Source organism: Hemicordylus capensis, chromosome 4, assembly GCF_027244095.1.
Source record: "Hemicordylus capensis ecotype Gifberg chromosome 4, rHemCap1.1.pri, whole genome shotgun sequence".
Lineage (NCBI taxonomy): Eukaryota > Metazoa > Chordata > Lepidosauria > Squamata > Cordylidae > Hemicordylus > Hemicordylus capensis.
This window is the reverse complement of record NC_069660.1, coordinates 51034343-51054712: the sequence shown is the minus strand read 5'-3', so window position 1 is coordinate 51054712 and position 20370 is coordinate 51034343. Positions and strand designations below refer to the sequence as shown.

Here is a 20370-nt window from a genome sequence, read left to right as displayed (position 1 = left end):
TTATCATCAGCAAGTGGCAGAGTATAAAATATATGCTGTCCTTCTGTTCCCAAACAGTGAAGCACATTTTCTTGCTTTAGGAATCTCTTCATTCTTTACTGCCAGTAAGTAATTTGCAAATATCCAAATCCAAAGAGGAAATGCAACTGGTGGCTCAACTGGGCTCTGAAGAAAAAGTGTTGGTGGGTTCATTGCAAAACAAGCCATCCTGACTTAGTCGCGAATATGTTGTAACCAGGACAAACAAGTAGTAAGATCCACAAAGCCCTTTATTACAAGCAGTCTTCACAGAATATTACATACCTAGTAAGAGCTAAGCAAGCGAACCTCCTACTGCTCTTTGCCCTTTTTATTTACTGACTCCTTCCAGGTGGTTTCTACTTTCAAGCCCCTTAAAGGAACAGTACATTCTTAAAACCACATACACCACAACCAGCCACCAACGATGTGGGTGGGGGGCGGCAGACAAATAGAGCAGGATGACAGGATAAGCTTTACTCCAGCGGTTCCCAACCTGTGGTCCACAGGGGTACTGCATGTGGCCTGGCTGAGCGGGTGGCGGGGGGAGAGGAGAATAATGCAATAGTAATATAATACCATTGGTAGCCAAATGTACCTAGAATGTCATGCATGGTGGCCCAGAGGAAATCATGCCTTTTCCCCACTTCAGGAGTCTTCTATAAGGAATTTTGTGTGGCCTTTTAATATCTTGACAGAAAGTATACCCCACCATAATGCACTGTTGCTGCAACACTTGCCCCAAGTCACCATTTAATACCTTTCACTGACTTAAGACACTACTGACAATCCTACAAATTGTCTATGCCTACATATCTCATAGATCTTACTCTGGGAATGAAGCAAGTTTCAAAAGGATTGTGATCTAAGTGAACAATGAGCCCAGGATCTGGATTTGGAGCCCACTTTTCCCCAGAGGCACAGGATGAGTAACAGTATTAGAAATGTATTGTGTTAATGTGACGATGACATAAGAAAACAGCCACTCTTGATATGTTTGAGAGTGATCAAATGACAAATCTGGGTCCAAGAATGAGCTGGAAGTTGCTTAAAATAAAACTGCGGTAGCAGAACTTTGAAATATTTCTATGGTCCTGCACCAGTGTAACTACTCTAGAACAAGAGTTTAGGATGGAGGCCTACACAATGTAATCATTTCTCAGTATTTGCCCTAACAGGGGCAGCACCAGTCTCAAGGCCCCAGCTAGTTATCCAGGGTTGAGATTATTCCGGAAAGGGGAGGGAAATAAGACAGCAGAATGAGATGCGTCAATTTCAGCAGAATACATATCTTGTTACGGGGTTCCATCCACCCACCCACCCTCAGGTTAGCACATTCATATTCTGCCTTGTTTACCATGGAACTCAAGGTAATATACACAGGGATTCCAGGTAGACAGCCATCAAGGCACTGACCAGACCTAGGCCTGCTTAATTTCAGCAATGTGGCTGTATCACAGTCCCTCAGACCATGCCCTGGGACCGTTCCGCTATTACATTTCTATTTCAAGCCGTTTGGAGCAGGGACCTCTGTGTGTGTGTGTGTGTGTGTGTGTGTGTGTGTATTACCGTTTATGTGCATGGTAAAACACTATGCAACTAAACAGTAGTTTATAAATATATAATGACAGAAAAACAACAAGGGGTTCTAAGGAGAACGAATGGAACCTATTTGCCACTTATTTCAACCAGGTGTCGCAGTAAATCTTTAGAACAAAATCAATTTAATAGTAATAAACTATGGTTTTTAATACAATATACCATTTAATAGTATAAACTATTTGTTCATTGTTCTTGGAAATTGGGCTTGTATATCCACTGTCCCCACACCCCAGTACAGTTTTAAGGGGGAGCTGCTTATAAGCTGAGTGCTTGCCATCTTGTTTCAAAATGGCAGATTGTGGGGGTATCCCCTACACAGACTTCCCATGTGCTCTGAATTTGATCTGTATCAGACTGTAAACACATAAATTGTAAATGGGTGTTGCTCATACTCTGAATGGTAACCATCTCGTGGATCAATATAAAAATTCCCCCATCAAGGTCATTCAAGTTCTCCTCCGATGTGCTACAGATTTGTAAACACAAATTATAAAGACAAAAGTTATTAGGATAGCAACACACATGCATGAACATGGTGATCTTATAAGCCTTCTTTCCAAGTTAAAATCCTTTGTATTTCTCCCTTCATATTTATATTTTGCTCTTCTTCCAAGAAGCCCTGAGTTGAGTACTCCTCACAATTACATGAGGTAGGTTAGGCTGAGAGAGAAATGACTGGCCCAGAGTCATCCAGCAAGTACTATGACTGAATGGGGATTTGAACTTGGGTCTCCCCAGTCCTAGTGCAAAACTCTAACCACTACACCATGCTGGTTTGGTTACATGGTTTGGAGTACATGGTCACACAAAATACTCAGAGGAATTAATTAGTTTCCAGAACTGCTTGAATTTAAGTCTAGGATTGATTGCTCATTTACACTCAAAGTCAGCTTCCCCCCCATTCCATACACAATTTAGATGAGAACAGACCTAACAATTCTTTTTCTATATGAACTGTTTGGGAACTTTAAGAACTTTTTTTGTTGAAAAGAGGAAAAAATAAGAATAAAGTAGCCGTAAATGCCTTGGGGCCAGGGTATCTATCAGACCACATCCGGCCATATGAACCCAAAGGGCCCTCTGTTCTACATCTCGGGTCTTGTTTGTAGCCCTGCCATTGACTGAGATCCAGTTGGTGGGGACCAGAACCAGGGCCTTTTCAATTTTAGATTGTCCTACCAGGCAGGCTTTGCCATGCATCCTCCTTTAGGGTTTTTAAAGAAGCAGTTAAAGAACAGTTTAAGAGGCATATCTGTTTCTAGTCTGTTTTGAATTTGCAAATTTGGTTTCAATTGGGTCTTGTTTTTTACTGAATTTTAATAACGTTATATTGTATTATTAGTTTTATTACTGGAAGGGCAGGAAAAAACATTTTAAATAAATAAATAAATGGATCATTGATTTTCAACCTCATCCCTGTAGGTAGGCTAAGGAAGTGCCAGCTCCTGTTTTCTGCAATTCAGTTTTTGTTTATATACTAGAATCTCCATAAAAGAAGAATGCACACTCAGGATTTCATAGTCAAGTAATAACTAATTTGTGTTAAGGGATACCAAGTATGTACCTTTGCATAAACACAAAAGAAGGGTCTTGGTGGAGCAAATAAAGATCTATGCAGTTGGGCATTTTTTCGCTAGCATCCCAGTAACCAGCAAGTATCAAATGATTCACTAGGAACTACCGGTGTCCAAATAGTGAATCACACCTGCTCTAGGAACGTCAAGGTTTTCACGCCAAAACTGGGGGGGGGGGGGCCGCACTTTAGATCGCGTTCAGCGAAACGAAAAGAGAACAGAAACTCATACTCCAGAACTCATAGCAGTCTACAGTCCAGATAAGGATGCTTTTCTTCCGCGCGGTAGCAATCCAAAAGGCCTAGACGTTCTAGCAGGCTGCACGGCGCTCGAGCCCGTTGTACCCATGTCGAATCCCCTCCATCCACCCAACAGGATGCCGCCCGCGCCCCGGGCTGGCAGAGGACTGGGCGCCCCACGTTCAAGCGCCAGCAATTCGCGGAGAATGACTGGCCCACTCACGGCTCCCCCGCTCTCAAGGTCATTAGCCCCACACAAGGAAAGGAGCAGGAAAAGAGACGTAATTGCGGCAGCCAGGGGTGGGACCTGCCGCAACCTCGGCTCCATTCCTCTCGCTGGCTGGGACAGGCAAGGCGAGCTAAAGCATCCTCGCTTACTCACCATGGCTCACGCGCGTACTCCTCCATCTTGAATCCCGGCTTCTACACGGAGCACGACGTATTCAGCCGGCTGCCGGCATGTGCTTCACGTGACCACGAACTGCCCTTGTCGCCGTGAGAGTTAGAACTCCATTGGTCCATGGGGTTTCAGGCTGCACCAATGGAGTTTCACCTAAGGCGGTGTAGTTCTGTCGGTCCCTGGACCATAGACCGAGAGAGTGTTCTAGAGTGATTCATCCTGTTGTCTTATGTGGAATTTCACCTCCCTTTTTCCTTCTCTTCGGGAGATAAGTAAAAACTGTCCATAGAAATCAGACTGGGCAGCACGACAGCCAAACCAAAGGTAGCAGCAAAAGGTGACAGCACTTGCAGAGCATATTTAAAGACCCATGCAAGATACAAAAAAAGTCACAAACAGACCCAGAGGTGTTGCTAGGGTCCTATTAGAATGGTGTCCCTGCCTGGCCCAGAGCACTAGTTTATTTTCAAATTTATTTCGACCTTTCCAATTAGTTCTTGTCGTGGCCTTGCCACCACATGAAATTCAGGAGGGAGAGTTACTGCCACCCCCGCCCCTCCCCACTTTTTGGCAGAGTGCTAGCTCAGTGCTAGTGATGATGCCAAGCTCAATCACGGGGCAGGCTGTGGGGGGGTGGGGTGGGGTGGGGGGGTGGAGAGGGCACAGAAGACGCGAAGTGCATTTTTAGAAGAGCAGAAGGCCCTTGGCTCCGTCCCTCCCACCCTATTTCACTACAAGCACATGAAGTGAGGAGGCGGGAGAGGTAGTGACGGAAAGCAACTCAAATTCCAGCCCACAGTGCACCCACTCATCATCACCGCGCCTCACAAGGTCAGCGAGAGCAGGTGCAGAGGACGTGGGGAGGTGGGCAGCCAGGCAAGAGGTTTGGGGGACCTGTCCAACATTCAGGGCACATGTCCCTCATGCCCAGTGCTAGCGATGTTGCCAAGTTCAATGGCAGTGGCAGCAGCACCAGAAGAAAAATATGGAGAGGGCACAGAAGGTGCATTTCTGTGGGGTGAGCAGAGCTGTGTCCTACATGTTAGATTTCTGAAACAGAAAAGTGGCAGACAGGTGGGAGGGGAGGGCAATTGGTTTTCTGATGGGGCCCTTGCCCCTTCTCTGGAGTGGTCCTTGCCAACAGAGGGGCAGTGGGAGACCCTCGTGGCCAGCTGCATGCAACATAGTGGCTATGCTCAGTATTAGAGAAGGGTGGGAGAGCAGGAGTTAGAGGAGGGCGGGAGGCCCTGCCACGTGGGTCCATGAGCAACGCACTTGCTAGGCTCAGTGGAGGGAATGATGTATGTATGTATGTATGTATGTAATGGTTGATTTCGGCCCAAGGCCAGCATAAGTGGAGGGAACGATGGGAGTGCCTTGTGCTCAGAAGCAGCCAAGCTGCCAGGCTCAGCTGAGGGGACAGCAGGTGGCCCTAATGACTAGAAGCAGCAGCAATATAACCGCTGGGCTCAATGGAAGGAGCAGTGAACAGTCCTTGTGTCCGGCAGCAACCCAGCCAGCTGCTGGGCTTCATGGAGGGGGTGGCAGGAAGTCATTGTGCACAGCAGCAACTCAACTGCCAGCCAGGCACAATGCCCAGCACAAACCCAGCATCATGCCCAGCCAGCTCCAGCTGTTGGGCTCAAAGGAGGGGGTGGGGGTGGGCAGCCATATGTGCCTAGCAGCAACCCAGCTGTTGAGCTTAAAGGAGGAGATGGTGGCGATGGCTAGGAGAAGGCGGTGTGTTCCCCCCCCCTGCCAAAAAAAAGCACTGTTAGCCTCCCTGCAGAAAGGTTAGGTGCCCAGCAATGCTTTTTAAGTACCTAACAATGCCCCTGCTTTTATTTATTTGATTTATATACCGCCCTTCCGAAATAGCTCAGGGCAGTTTACAATTAAAACAGGAAACATTAAAAACAATTAAAACAGAGATACAAATATAAATACCAATTTAAAACAACTTAAAAAACAAACTATCAAAACAATTAAAACCAGGTATTAAAACAATTAAAACTAATTAAAAACCCTAAAAGGCCAGGCCAAACATAGGTTTTAAGGGCTCTCCTGAAGGACAGTAAAGAATCAAGATTACGAATTATAGATTACGAATTATAGATTACGATTATAGAGGTGTTTGTTACTGAGTCAGACCATTGGTCTATCTAGATCAGTGTTGCCTCTCTATAGTAACTAGCAGCAGTTCTCTTCTCTCGGGTTTTAGACAGAGGTTTCCCCCAAGCCCACCCTGGAGATGTCAGGGATTGAATTCGGAACCCTCTGCATGCAAAGCATGTGCTCTGCCACTGAGCTGCGCCCACCCCCTACCCTCTACAGCTCCTGTTAAGGTTTCACAGGATTAAACAACATCAATAAAGAAAACCAGTAAAAGTTGAATCATGAATTGTGAAGCTGACTATTCATCTAACTCCCTTCACCCATGCCTATTTAACTGCATCCTTCATAAATCAGGCCTGTCCTGGGCTGCTGGAACAGGGGGAAAGGTTAAAACCAACCAAAAAAAACACCACCAGATATCTGTGATGGACTACAAGTTTTGACATAACTACTCAGGTTATCATAAGGAGTTGGGGAGGTGTGGGGGAGGTTTTTGATTCTTTCTGTAAAAACAAAAACAAAATCTCTCTCCCATGAGAACTTGTTGCCCTATGCCATGCAAAAATGGCAGTCACCAGCAGGTGGGGCACTGAATTTGTAAATCACATTGGTCCATCTAGCTCAGTAGCCAGGCTTCTCCAAGGTTGCAGGCTGGAGTCTCTCTGAGGATGGGGAGGGAATAGCAAGTCTGTGTGAAAAATAACTGCCATACTATCAGTCCAAGGCTTCAGCATTGAAAGGCAAATACAGAATTATTACAACTTAAGTTACACTGAAGTTATTAAAGCTTCATTTCTCATAAAGGCAAGGTGACCCGTTGCAATAGCTACCAGAGTTCACATATCACTTTTTGTGAGTACTCAAAAGACTCAAAATGGCAGCAACTGGGGTGCACTGAAGGAATCGGTGGATAGGAAAGGAAAGTGAGAGCTCAGAAGCTCAAGACTGTTTGTTCTGGCTTCCTAAAAATATTGGGGGTAACCCATATCACATACCTTTTATTATGCAGAAAAAGACATTGAGTGTTTCCAGAAAAGTGAGTTCACATGCAGAAGTGAAGGGAGCCCCACAATATACTTGGGAACCCACTGTCTTATATGGCACCACCTATACAGGTAATAACTCCTCTACAGTTTGTGCTATGACTCATCTACACATTTCCTCTCACACAATATTTTCTTTTTGTGTGTCCATATTTGTAAAAAGATAGTTAGAAAAGACATATATTTCACAATTTTTCAAGGTAATTGTGTAAAAGAGTTGTGCCATCCATCATCTGGACAGCCTACGACATTCCCTGTAAGAATCAGCTGTTATGTTAGACCAAACCATTGTCTGGATAGACTCATTTTCTCAGCCTTGTGAACCTGGGCCATGACAAGCTGCATTTCTAAAATGTCCTCTTCCACATACTTTTAAGTTCTTAATTTGTGTTTGTTTTTTTTAATCGTTTTTTAAAAATCAGATCACATGCATTTTAAGTTTATGTCTACAATATAACTGATTTTTTTTAAAGCAATGTATTATTCTTAATAATAATAATTTTCTGTTATAAATTATGTTATACAGGCTTATTGTTCCAATTTGATTGATACATATAAAGGCTGTTCTCATGAGCAGCTAAGACTGGGCTAGGGTAACTAAGCCCAGGCTTGGCTGCCCACGGGAAAGGCTGGAAACTGACCTGCTCAAGCTCCCTGTGGCGCTTTGGCAGCAAACCTGGCTGAGAAGCTGGGCTCCTGAACGAAGGTAAGGGAGAGAACACTCCCTTAACCCTGTTTACCTGACCATGTGTCAGCACCATCAAGCACTGACAGGCACCTGCTCAGGGGCGTAGCAAGGTTGGAGGGGGCCCAGAGACAAGATTTTAAAATGGGCCCCTCACACACACACACACACACACACACACACTTCACAATATATAGTGTGCTCACACTCACATCCCCGTTATGAATACGGTGAATATCTAGTTCACATTGAATCTAGTTTTTTTACTCTCTGCTCCTGCCGATCTCCAAGACACTCAACGTAATTCATAGGGGGTGCAACATGGGTGGGTGGGGAGTCATGTGATGTGCCTCGGGGGGGGGCCTCGAGGCAGTGGGGCCCCAAGACGACTGCCTCCCCTTGCCTAATGGTAGTTACGCCCCTGCACCTGCCCGTTACTGGGGAGAGCCCCACGATGCACCGTGCATTCACTCAGTGCATTGTGTGATTTCTGGGGGCCAGGATGATGCGTCCCGACCCCTGCACCTGCTTACTGCCCGTGGCATCTGTGGACCATCTGGGCACCATCTTGGTGCTTGATTCGCATGCTCAGACCCCCCACCCAGATTGTCTGCACGGAAGGTGAGCTTCTGCTGCCTTCCCCGCTGCCCGCCCTCAAGCCCTCTCACACAGTCGTGAGAAAGACCCCATTCAGTATCTCCAAAATGTCTTTTTTCTGTATTCAGTTCACTACTTCATCTCTCAGTACCTTCTATACACCCTCTTCTTACCTCCCAGGTTTTGCTCAATTCTTCTCTGATAAAATTGCTAACATCTAATCTTCTTCCTTTCCATTTCTCAGAGTTCCCCTGTAGTATTCCTTGATGGTTCCCTTACTTCTGTTTCCTTATTCTACTTCATCCAGTTCTTTGGCATGTTTACCCTGTTCCTTAGATCTAATTCCTTCCTCGTTTCTTAAATCTGTTTCAACTGCTGTTCTTCCTTATCCTCTATTTAAATCTTTCTTTCATGTCTGGAGTTTCCCTCTGCATGTGAGCTGTTATTACACTCCTCTCTTGATCTCTCTTCTCTCTCAATTTATCTCCCAGGCTCTCTGCTGCCTTTTGCTTCTATGCTTTTGGAGTTGTTTGCGCATGCTGTTTAGAATTTCCCTTGCCTAATTCACTTTTTGATCCTAATCAATCTGGTTTTCTTTTTTTCAGCTCTGCTGAACAACTTTAACTTTTAATAATGACTTCCTTCTTTCATCTCAGTGACATCTATTTTCAGTTATCTTGTTCTTGGATCTTCCCTCTGGTTTTGGTACTATTGATCATACAGTTTAATCTTTGCATAAACTTGGTTTCCAGGCTATTGTTCTTGTCTGGTTTTCTTCTTATCTGTCCAATCCTTCTTACTCCATTTCTATCAATCAATCCTTCTGAGCCTCAGTTCCTCAATCAGGTGTGGTTTCCCAAGGTGCTGTACTGTATTGGGATGCCTTCTTTTAACTCTGTACCTGCTGCTTCTTAGATCTCTTGTACTTTCTCTTTGTTTCAGTCAGTGGCACCAGGGGCGGAGGGAGGTCAGCGGCAGCCTGGGTCCAGCCCACCGCCGCAGCCCCCTAGCCCCGCCCTCTACATCTGATGGCAGATGCTAAGCCCCTCCTCTGCATCCGACGTCAGACGCAGGGGGCGTAGCTTTGCAGGTGGCATAGCTCCTGTTTGCAAGCAAAGCAAAGTCCCTGGCCAGCTCTGCCTTCACAGCATGGCTGGAGTGGCTCTCCCTGCCTAAAAGGCAGGGAGAGTTGCTCCTACCCATGCTGTGAAGGCGGCACTGGTTTAACTTGCAAACGGGGCTGTGTGGCTCCGTTTGCAAGCAAAATCCCCAGCCAGTGCTGTGTTCGCAGTGTGGCTGGGAGTGACTCTCTCTGCCTTTTGGGCTGTGCTACAAATGGCGCTGGTGGGGGTTTTGCTTGCAAACGAGGCTGCGTGGCCCCATTCGCAAGCAAAGCAATGCCCCTGCGTCTGACCTCAGACGCAGGGTGGGTAGCTTGGGGGTGGCAGCCCAGGTTCTTCGAACCCATTCGCTCAATGGTGGCTCCGCCCCCAAGAGGCACTCTTACCCCTGAACTTCCGGGCCGAAGTCCAGGGCCTCCACAGTCCCTGGGGCCCTCCAAATCCTCTTTAGTCTGTCCTGGGTGATGTGGTTGCCAAGCCAAGCATGATGATGCTTAATATGCAGGGGAGGGGGAGCCTCCAAAGGCCTTTAGGTCCAGGCTCCAAAATTACCTAGGTGCACCTCTAGTATCAATTATCATTTTAATCCTATTTACAGTTCTGTTTTTCAGCCCCTTATTTTATGCATTAGTTGGTTGCTAATCTTCTTGCCAGCCTTGCTTCTGTCTCTTTTTGGGTGACTTCTCACTTAAAGTGAAATTCCACTGACTGAATTTCTTATTTTTCCTTCTTTTGTTTCTTCGGTTCTTTCTGTTTCCTTAACTCCTGATGGTGTTTGATTTCTTCTACTACACATTTTAGGAATTTTTGTGTGATTTTTAATGTTGTTCTCTGTCTTGTAAATTGCAGATTCAGGCCCTTTCCCAAATCATGTCATTTTCATCACTGGTTCACATGATGTGCAGCATCTCATCAACACTGCAGATAGTGCCAGGGTTGCTGTGGATGTATAAGGCAGCCCCATCACTGATGAGGATGAATGGTTGTGCAGGCAGTGCTGCCACAGTTACTCCTGTTCACAGTGGTGCACCTAGGTAATTTTGGCGCCCGGACTGCACCCGCCATGAGGCCCCCACCCACCGCCATGAGCTTCCCCCCACTACCACATGGCCGAACCCTCGATTGCCAATTTTTTCAATAATTCTAGCTGCGGGGGGTGGGGGGTGAGCCAAGCAGGCCTCCCTGGCCTCGCCCCTGTGGTGGCGCTGGCAGTAGCTCCAGCGTATCTGTGCAGTTGGAACAGAGCATCGTAGCTACTGCCGCTGCCACAGGGGGAGGCTGGTGAGGCCTGCTCGGCTCACCTCCACCCTCCGGCAGCTAGAATTTTTGAAAAAATTGGCAGTTCAGCCTCACAGTGGGGCAGTGGCAGTGGGTGCGGAGTGATGGCAGGAGCCCCCCTGGCCTTTGGAGGCCCCCCCAGACCTTGGAGGCCACGGGCCAGGGCCCCAAGGTCCAGGGGTAAGAGCGCTTCTGCCTGTTCATCACACTGGGGGTAATTGTGGCAGCTGCTTCTGCAACCACTTATCCTCAACAGCGTCAGGACTACCTTACATGTCCACGGCAGCCCAGACATGGTTTGTGTGTTGATGAGTCACTGCACATCATGTCAGCCACTATTTCTACAAGTTATTTTCTTTCTGAAGGTACTGCTAAAACCTTTGTTTACTTTCTTATTCTCTCTAGGCTCAAATACTGCAATATCCTTTTTGTTGGTCTCCCTTCATCTCATCTAACCCCCCTAATATCTATTCATTTTGTAGCTTGTCACATTTTTCTTGCCTGTACATATTACCGTGTTTGTTCTCTTCTTCTTTGTTTACACTATCTTTTCCTTACCATGTCCAGTTAAAAATACTATTTACTTAAATGCTAAGTCAGTATAAGGGTGGTGAAATATGCATTTCCACACTGCAAAGCTTTTTCAATGAACTTCTTTAATGCACAATCAAATCAAATCAAATCAAATCAAATCAATCTTTATTACGGACACAGACCAGCATAGGGCACCTCTATTTGGAAAGCCAGAATATGGCAACCCTACCCGCATTGCACACGCAAAAAACCTGGTGCATCCACGGAATGTTGTCATTTGTGGTTGTTTAGCAAAGCACCAAGAGGAAGCTGCCCACTCCAGTTATGAAGTAGTGCAGAGCCTTATTGTTGCAGTTAGTCAAGAACAAGCATGGAGATTGTAGTGCAGTATAAAGTAAATAGGATTTATTAGGTTAAGTACATTTGAGATAGGAAAGACCAATCCTAACTATGAGCAACATAGTGAATCGGAGGGGAGCGGGAGAGATGCTCCCATCTGCTCTCCAAGGAGAAAAGGAAGTAGAACTAATTCACTACAGGAAATACCTGGGGAGTCAAGGCAGGGGTCATAGAGTAGAGGCAAAGCAGGGACAGATAAGGGGACCCTCACTAACTACTACTACTCCGAATGCCCCTTATGGTCATTAGGATAATTGGTGAAAAAGGTTGATGCACTGCATCTTCACGGAAGGTGAGTCTGGATGTCAACCAGAATCGCCAGACATTTATGTGATTCAGTCCCTCCCACTCTTTAAGAAGTACCTCAAACACATTTTCTACCAGGCCTTTTCTAATTTTAGCTCAGTGCCTCTTTCATTCTCTTTCCTTACTCTCCCTTCCTTTACCTTATGCGTTTATTTAGATTCTGAGCTTGTGTGTCTGGACTTGTCATTAATTTTATGTATGCATAGCTCTTTGTTTTTAGGTGCTGAAGAAATAATAGTAACCAACATTAATAATAATAATAGTAGCCAACTAGATGATGATGATGATGATGATGATGATGATGATGATGATGCTATTTACACACAGTCCTCCAGACGTTATTGACTGGATTTGGTACTTTAATTATCGGGCCCTTTCTAAGGGTGTAGGATAACAAAAGAAAAATTAAAGATATCGTCATAGTATTCATGCTGTCCCGAGTAGTGTGGCCTTCTGTAGTTGATGTGTTCTAATTTTATCGATGCCCAAGGTGTCAAGATGGTGTTCAAGTTCTTTTGGTACTGCACCAACGGTACCAACAACTATTGGCACCACTAATGTTTTCTTTTTCCAGAGCTGCTCAATTTCAATCTGGAGGTCCTTGTATTTAGTTATTTCCTCCAATTGTTTTTTGTTGACTTGTCTATTGTTGTTGTTGTTGTTGTTATTTATTGGGAACCTCTCATTGCCTGCATCTGACCAGCATGTAAATAAGGACTTAAGAAATCAATTTCTTTGAGTTGTTTGATTCTTATGCGTCCTGCATCTTTAGAGAGACAAGGCAGAGGAGGGCGTGTACGCCCTGCAGCAGGTGGTGGCGGAGGTGGTGGTGAAGGAGGAGGAGGAGGCAATGAACAGCTGCTCAAAGCAACAGGGGCATCTTGCTACTCTGCTGATGCTTCAGTAATCTGCTGCTTTAGCACCTCACCTTGCTTCATGAAAGGACTGCCCCTTCCAACACAACAACTAGCAGAGATCAGCACAAGGCCAAAATAAATTTTGTGCTTAAAGAGTTAATTGCCCTGATGGGCTTAGTTCTTCTTTGCTCAATAGGAGCTGGATCAGGGATCCCAGTGCGGATTGGAACTATGATGGGAGAAGGGTTAACACTCCCTCTGTCAGGGCTCCCAGTCTGGCTGCCTTCAACTAAAAAACCCACAAATCCTGTCAGGACTAATAATGATTTAAACCTCATTTATAGTTTGGCTCTGTGATGATCCCCATGTGAACTGTGGGGGTCAAACATGCCAACTAAGTGTGCTTGTCACTCACCAAGACACCTCTTAAAGTGGTGATTCTCTTATATTTATCAGGGGGAGAGCAACTGGCCCTATCCAGCCTCAGCACAGCATTCCTCCAATGGCTGTTGCTGGTATCTACCTTATATTTCTTTTTAGATTGTGAGCCCTTTGTGGACAGGCGACCATCTTATTTATGTATTATTTATTTTTCTATGTAGAAAAATAAATAATAAGAAGAGTGGTATATAAATATTTATCGTCATCATTGTCATTGTGGGCTGCCACTGTATGGCTGCATCTACACATCTATTTCTCAACTTTTCTGTCCAGGAGTAAACTAAATAGCATATTTTCTTCACTGGAGGTGGCAGTAGGGGGCCAGGTTTTAATTCAGAGACCCTGTGCCTTTCAGTTCTCTGTAGTGGCAATGGTTGAGTTTCCTACCACATTCTTCCCCTCATCCAACTTCCTTTCCTTGTTGCTACGGGATGTATCTATCCTGGTTAAATGTGGGGTAACCACAGCAGTTTGACCAGGATTGCCTGCATATTCTCAGTTCTCACAGTCAGCTCCACAGGGCTCAGCAATCCTGCTTAACTCTTTAACCAGGTTTACCATGATTGTGTGAATGCAGACTGTGTTGGTCAAATTTTAGCCCAGGGTCTTATTTATAGCTTTAAATGTTCTGAGGCATCAAGAGAGAAAGCAGTGACTAGGAGAATGAAGTGGGTTTCCAGTGCCTTATTCCTAGTTCCAATTTAATCTTCGTGCTGCTCTTTCCCCTCCTGAGCCGTGCCTCCATTGCTCTGCTCTCCTTTGGCAACCAGGAGAGGAAGATGGGTGAGGGGAAGAATAATGGTAGGAGACTTGACCATTGCATCTTCTCTTGCCACCTCAGGGACTTGAAAGGCACAGGCAGAGCCTCTGGATTAAAACCTGACTCCCAACTGCCACCTCCAGTGAAGAAGATTTGCTATGCACTTTACTCCTGGACAGAACGTTTGAGAAATACCATTACCCCAACTCCCACTACCATTACCCCAACTCCCTACTTACATACTATCCCAAAACACAGTTGAATGTATGGGGGGGGGCCATGTTCAAAGAAGAAACGTTGATCTACATTGTCTTTTCATGTGCACATAATGATGCAGAATAGGATATATGTCATTTACAAACAATACTTCTCATGGTATGCTATAGAAAGGAAGTACCTTCTGTTGTCTTTGCTTTCAGATATTCAGTTTAATATTAGCAAGATGTTAACTTTGTTTTGTTATTGGAATGTATGCATTTGCACATGCACAGTCTGATCCTGTGCAGGTGTACTCAAGGGGAAGTACACTGGGGTATTCTCTTGGGTCCATATGCAACTTAGAAGGCCTATGCTATTAGTGGTAATTTGAAAGTGTGCCATAACACATGAATGACTATCATTTTTGACATTCAATTTGTTGAAAGGGAGCTATTCTATAACCTTCCTCAAAAAGAGAGAGAGAGAGAGAGAGATATCCACCCAATGTTCATTTACTCTAAAAGGGAGAAACAGTAAAAATGAAACTGCAGGGACAGCCCAGTCTTTTGTATTTTATTGCTAACACTGTCAAGAACTGTTAATTAAGAGGGTGCTGAGTGCCAACAATACTTTTCCCATTTGATGGGGAAGTAGAAGATGGATTAGAAACAATTTTGATGCATTTGTTGTCAGAACTTCAAGCTGCTTTATAGGCATCCTTGCAACATTTGTCTTAATCTCAAGATCCTCACTCCCAGCCAGCAGCTTTTTGGGTTTGGGTTTGTTATGTTTTCTCTCCCATTGCCTTTAAAAAGCAAAATGTCCAGGACTAAATTTGGGCATGCAACTCTTCAAGATTCCCTGGAATGTCCTCAGGTTTCAAACTCCTCTGATAGACGCAGCTCCACCTCTTGCCTTGTCTGATTGGCCTATCTGAGCCAGGCTGTGCAGCTGGGACTTTCATTGGATGGCTGTTCTCCTTCTGCATAACTATTATATTCCAAGCTGTAGGAAAGTTGCAGTTGCTTACATTTAACATTTCAACACATCCAAAGCGAGGGAAAGAAGAACCTGGTTTCCTTGGGCAGTTCGCACAGAAATCCTTTTCCTCCCCCTTGAATACTTATATACTGTCCCATCTGAGCAGAATCCCTACCGCAAACTGCCAAGATGTCCAAGGTAGCAAAATACAGAAGGCAAGTCAGTGAGGATCCAGATATTGACAATTTATTGTCTACTCTGTCTCCGGAGGAGATGGAAGAGCTAGAAAAAGAACTGGATGCATCTGATATGGATGGAAACATTCCCGTGGGGCTCAAGCAGAGAGACCAAACTGACAAGCAACCAACTGGCAAGTACAACCGAGAAGCAATGCTCAACTACTGCGAAAAGGAGACCAAGAAACTTATTCAGAGGGAACAGTCAATGGAAGTAAGTTACAGCAATTGCTGTATGGGAAATGGGGGCATTTGTGCAGCTGAAGAACAGGCACAGTATTGATTTGCTATGCAACCCACATTAGGGACAGAACTGGAAAAATCAGTGTGTGAAAAGGTGAGGACTCTCTTCCTCCAAAATAAAAGGACTTATTGTGATAAGATATATCTGCACCCCAAGGCAGCAGCATTAAATGCAATTGTTTAAATGTTAATTCTTTTCCAAAGGGAGGAATATTAAGCTGTGAGGTACTTTTGTTTATTTTTACATGTATATCTCACTCTTCCTCCAAGGAGCCCAGAGTGATATAAATGGTTATGTGTATCCTCACAGCATCCCTGTGAGGTAGGTTAGACTGAGAGAGAAGTGATGGGCCCATAGTCACCCAGTGAGTGAATCTGAACTTGGGTTTCCCCAGTTCCAAAGTAACGTGCCTAGAGAGCAAGAGGCTGTTGGTTCGGATCCTCGCTGATGTGTCTCTCAGAATATGGGGAACTCCTTTATTGGGCAGCAGCGATATAGGAAGGTGCTGAAAGGCATCATCTCATACTGCGCAGGAGGGGGCAATGGTAAACCCCTCCCGTATTCTACCAAAGAAAACCACATGGCTCTGTGGTCACCAGGAGTCAACACTGACTCGACAGCACAACTTTACTTTTACTCTCCAGTCCTAGTCTACCTCTCTAACCACTATTGCTTCTCATGGTTACAAATACTTCCCCAAGCATTCACAAAACAGAAGTCACAATTTCCTAGCTTTTGCAAATGGGCCACACTAGACTTCTGCTGCCCTGCACCAGCCTCTTGTCCAGCAGGGCGCATACGCACATGGGGAGCAGGAAGCCATCATTCCTCAAGGCTGGCTGGAGCTTCATGTCTTCTCTCCCATGCATTGGTCTCTAGCTTCTCCCAGTGTTGCCTCTTGGGATCCAACTTGGCTGTGTCAGCTGTGTCTGAGAACTGATATTGTTGCGGCAACTGAGGCAGGCAGGGTACTACCCAAGTTGCCAACTGTTTGTTGTTGTTTGCCAGCCTTGCTCCTTAACAGCAATTTGGCAGTTGCACACAACAACTTAGCGGGTGAAGCTTTTCTTAACACATCTCCCCATGACAGGAAACACTTGTCTGCTAAATTTCTGAGTTAAAAGCTGTTGTAACAACCATATATAGCGTCATCTGACAAGTAGCAGTGGGAGGAATGAGACAGTACTGCTGCCTCTTCATGAGGGAAAGGCTAGGCCAACAAGCCAGTCTATTCAGCTGCAGTTGCTGTTGTCTGCTTGGGGCTTTCTAGTGACACAGATGGAGAGGGACCAAGCCAAGCCTCCCCCAGACACTGGAGACACCCATATGCTGCTAAGGGGGAAAGTCAAGCCTTGCTTTTGGAACACTTTTGCGGGAGGGGCAAAAATCTGCCCTTGATCATGAGTGGCTTGGACTCTACCAACAGTGACAAGTCAGCAGGGAGGGATGTATGCTTTGTGCACAGATACATTATGCCCTCATCTTTCGGGTCTCTGCAGTATATGGCCCCTCTTCACACCTCTGTCCATCTTGATGACCTCATGTTAGTGCATATAAAAGCTAGGATGTAGGATATAGTATAAACTACAGTGAGCATATATCATATTATACCTTCCTTTTTGTTGATGGATATCATCAAGTTATACCATTTCGCGTATGCAGTTAGACCATGCTGCATTTTGCCTTTGTAGGCAGCCAAATTCTAACATCTTCTGGGACATCTCCCACTGTTGTGATGCTGACCTGGGGCAGGAGAAGCTTATCAACAAGCAAAAGCTGGAGTGGGGAGATGAGTCTAACTATGGTGCCTTGCTTCATAACCTTGTGCTTAGTTTGATGCCATTCTCTCTGCACTAGTGAAAAAACCTGCAATAAGGTGGCTTGCAAGGACTGCTACCTTTCTTCTCACAGGGGTCATGTGATATTAATATTGTGCAACAGGCAGAAATTCAACAGATTACATGATTCCCATTGTTGGGGGCACCCAACATATTAGACCCAGAGGTACCGGCCCAGAAGTATATCCAGGCCTGTGTCTGATTTCATTTTATATTAAGAAATGAATTAATGCCTGGACTCAGGGTGAACTGACACCCAGACCTCATGAGGAAGAGGCGATCCAGCATTGTATTGTGAAATGGGTACTCAAGGAAGCACAAAAGCCAGGCCAGAACAATCCAAATGCTAAAATGTGACTCACTATCAGATAATGTCTGTGGAAGAGGCCAGAGGCTGATCTCCCCTTTCCTGTTGCAAGAAGTCTATGTTAATCCTTGTCAATGAGTGCTCTGCTATACTCAATTGCTCTCTATAGAAATTCAACATAGGTAAATGCACACAAAAGAAAACACCTATAGACTTTAATTCTTACTTTACTAACACCTTTACACCTCATGGAATCAGGCTAGCAAATCTGGGACAAGAGAAGGGGCCCATTTGCAACTCAGAGATGCAGATTTGCAATGGGCAATGTCCCCTCCTCAAGATAGCAGCTAACAGAAGATGAGATTAAGATCTCTCTGGACTGGCCAATAACCTGAATAATTAAAAGACATTATCCAGAAGGTAAAGGCATTGTCACCCTTTTGGGGACCCAGGAAAAGATGAGGAGATTTGAATAGACTCTATGAGAGATCAAAGGAAAATACAACTATAAAGAAGAAGGCCTACTGGACAGAGAAGTAGCAATCTTGTGCCTACAAGCAAGATCTGCTCACGAGCAATCCCAGAGTTTGCTGCTAAGCTGTGGGGCAACAAGCAGGAACTCTGTCCATGGACAGGAGCTGTCTGTGACTTCCACTGTGCAGTGAGAAGTCTAGACTTCCCCAGCCATGGTACCTTCACTCTCTGCCTCGCTCTGAGCAAACTGTCTGCTTGACCACCAGAAGCCAGACCACCGCTCCCAAGTTGCTGCTCCTAGCCAAAGCCTCTCTCCTTCAGCTGAAAGATCCACCGTTCTCAAGCCTCTGATCTGGGTAATATGTCACCTCACAAGCCTTGGATCCCTCCATCCTTCCCCTTCTTCTCCTTTCCCCTCGTCCCTCTACTAATTCCTGATCTCCCCAAACCATGCCAGCCCTCAGCCTTCCTTATTCCCCCCCCCCCGTTTTCCGTCTATATCTGAATTGTATTAGGCTCTAGGAAGATTTAATACACACACATATGTTAGTTAGGAACACTGGATGAATATTGGTGCTGGCTAGGGTTGAAATACTGTTAGTAATACTGATAGAATGTTCTGCTTTCTGCTCAGTTAGATGGATGTTGTTATTCTTTTATATTCAATAAAGCCCATTGAATCATTTAGGATTGCTTTGATGTCCTTTCTTCCTTGCGCCCAGATCCTACATGGTCACTATATAAAAGAACTTGGTCACTTGGTGACACTGATGAGACAGGCCTAATTTTGTATGCTAGGTAATGAGCATATTTAGTATAAAAATCAGGCCTGGACCACAACAGATGGTGTAGTCAACGGCAGGATATTGCTGACACCATGGCTTTCTGGAAGCGTAAGAAGAAAGAGAGCAAACCCAAAATTCAGTCCTGGGAGGGAAGTGAATTTAGCAGCGCCTTTTCGGGACCCAAGAAGGGGAAGTGGGAGGCAGCTTTAGAGGAATTTGGAGCTTCACCCTTTCCAAATTTAGAGTTTGTAAGGCAGAAACTTTCAGAACTTGAAGATTGTAAGGCTCTCGTCAAGGAATACTGCAGTAGACAGTGCCCAGATAAAAAGGACAGAAATGCAGCAGCAGTCACTATCCTCAGAGTTTTTCTACATAAGCAGTTAGAGAATCATGACCATAAAGATGGAAAAATTAGAACACTAATAGATAAAAATGAAGAGCTCTTGGAGCAAGTTAAAAGCATGACTTTACAGCTGGATATAGCTCAGGAAGAGATACGCCATGCAAAGACCAAGGAATCCCTTGCTCTAAAGCAGCTGGAGGACTCCACATATAGTTATAAAGACCACATTGAAAGCTTAGGCATTGCCAACCAGTGTTTAGCCACAGAATTGGCAGAATTGGAGAAAAAGAATTCAGCCATCCCTGGCTACAGGGATCTCATTAAAGAACTTTCAAAACCTAGGCTTTCAGACACAAAACAGCCCTGTAAGTGCCAGTCTCAGATCCAACAGTTAAAAAGGGAATTACAACAAAAGACCCTACACATTGCAAGCATAACAGAGATTGATTCCGAGACCAGCTTGGATCCAGTATCAGCCATAGAAGAGCCAGCCAGGGAACCAGCTAGTGAAATTCTTAGGGAGATTGCTTCCCAGCCAGCTAGGGAGACGGTGGCCGCCCCCACTTCTAGCATCACTACACGGAGAAATGTTAATGGTTTGGAGGAGGGCAGCTCTATCACTATTAGTAATATGAGTCTTGTGGAAGCCAAAGAATTGGCAAAAACCTTGCCAAATCTATGTGCAGACACCATTGTAGAGTGATGGCTGGATTTGTCCGGCTTCAAGCAGACATGAGGCTGACCCTAGAGGAAATGAGAACTTTGCTAAGAGCTGCTGCTCCAGCAGGATTGCAGGCCAGGCTCCTACAAAAGTTCAATGTGCATGTAACAAGGGTTAACCACACAGATATTCTAGACTTATGGGGTGCGTGTCAGGCTATGTGCTCTTTAATACTGCCAGCTGGGGCAATGCAGGAAAAGGCAGTGACTGCGAGGCAAAAACCTGGGGAGGATCCAGTCAGTTTCTTCTTCAGAGCAGCTATGGGACGATTTTT

General features: G+C 45.2%; 2 protein-coding genes across 4 annotated transcripts in view; one reads left to right on the top strand and one right to left on the bottom strand.

Moving 5' to 3' along the window:
- The window catches only part of TIMM17A (translocase of inner mitochondrial membrane 17A), a 33031-nt gene that overhangs the window by 6276 nt on the left and 6385 nt on the right, over positions 1-20370 (bottom strand). The window contains exon 1 of one of the 2 annotated variants that reach the window (XM_053243810.1): positions 3816-3969. The exons of the other annotated variant lie outside the window; for it this stretch is intronic. Within the exon in view, the coding sequence (XP_053099785.1) occupies positions 3816-3841 (26 nt within the window). The 5' untranslated portion in view covers positions 3842-3969. Of the gene's footprint in view, positions 1-3815; positions 3970-20370 lie in introns of those variants that run through there. 2 annotated transcript variants of the gene reach the window in all.
- LMOD1 (leiomodin 1) overlaps positions 15149-20370 on the top strand; it is a 60922-nt gene continuing 55700 nt past the window's right edge. The window contains exons 1-2 of one of the 2 annotated variants that reach the window (XM_053243805.1): positions 15149-15598; positions 18514-18603. In XM_053243805.1, coding sequence (XP_053099780.1) covers positions 15338-15598; positions 18514-18603 — 351 coding nt within the window. In that variant the 5' untranslated portion in view covers positions 15149-15337. The remainder of the gene's footprint in view (positions 15599-18513; positions 18604-20370) is intronic. The other variant, XM_053243806.1, reaches the window with a different exon arrangement.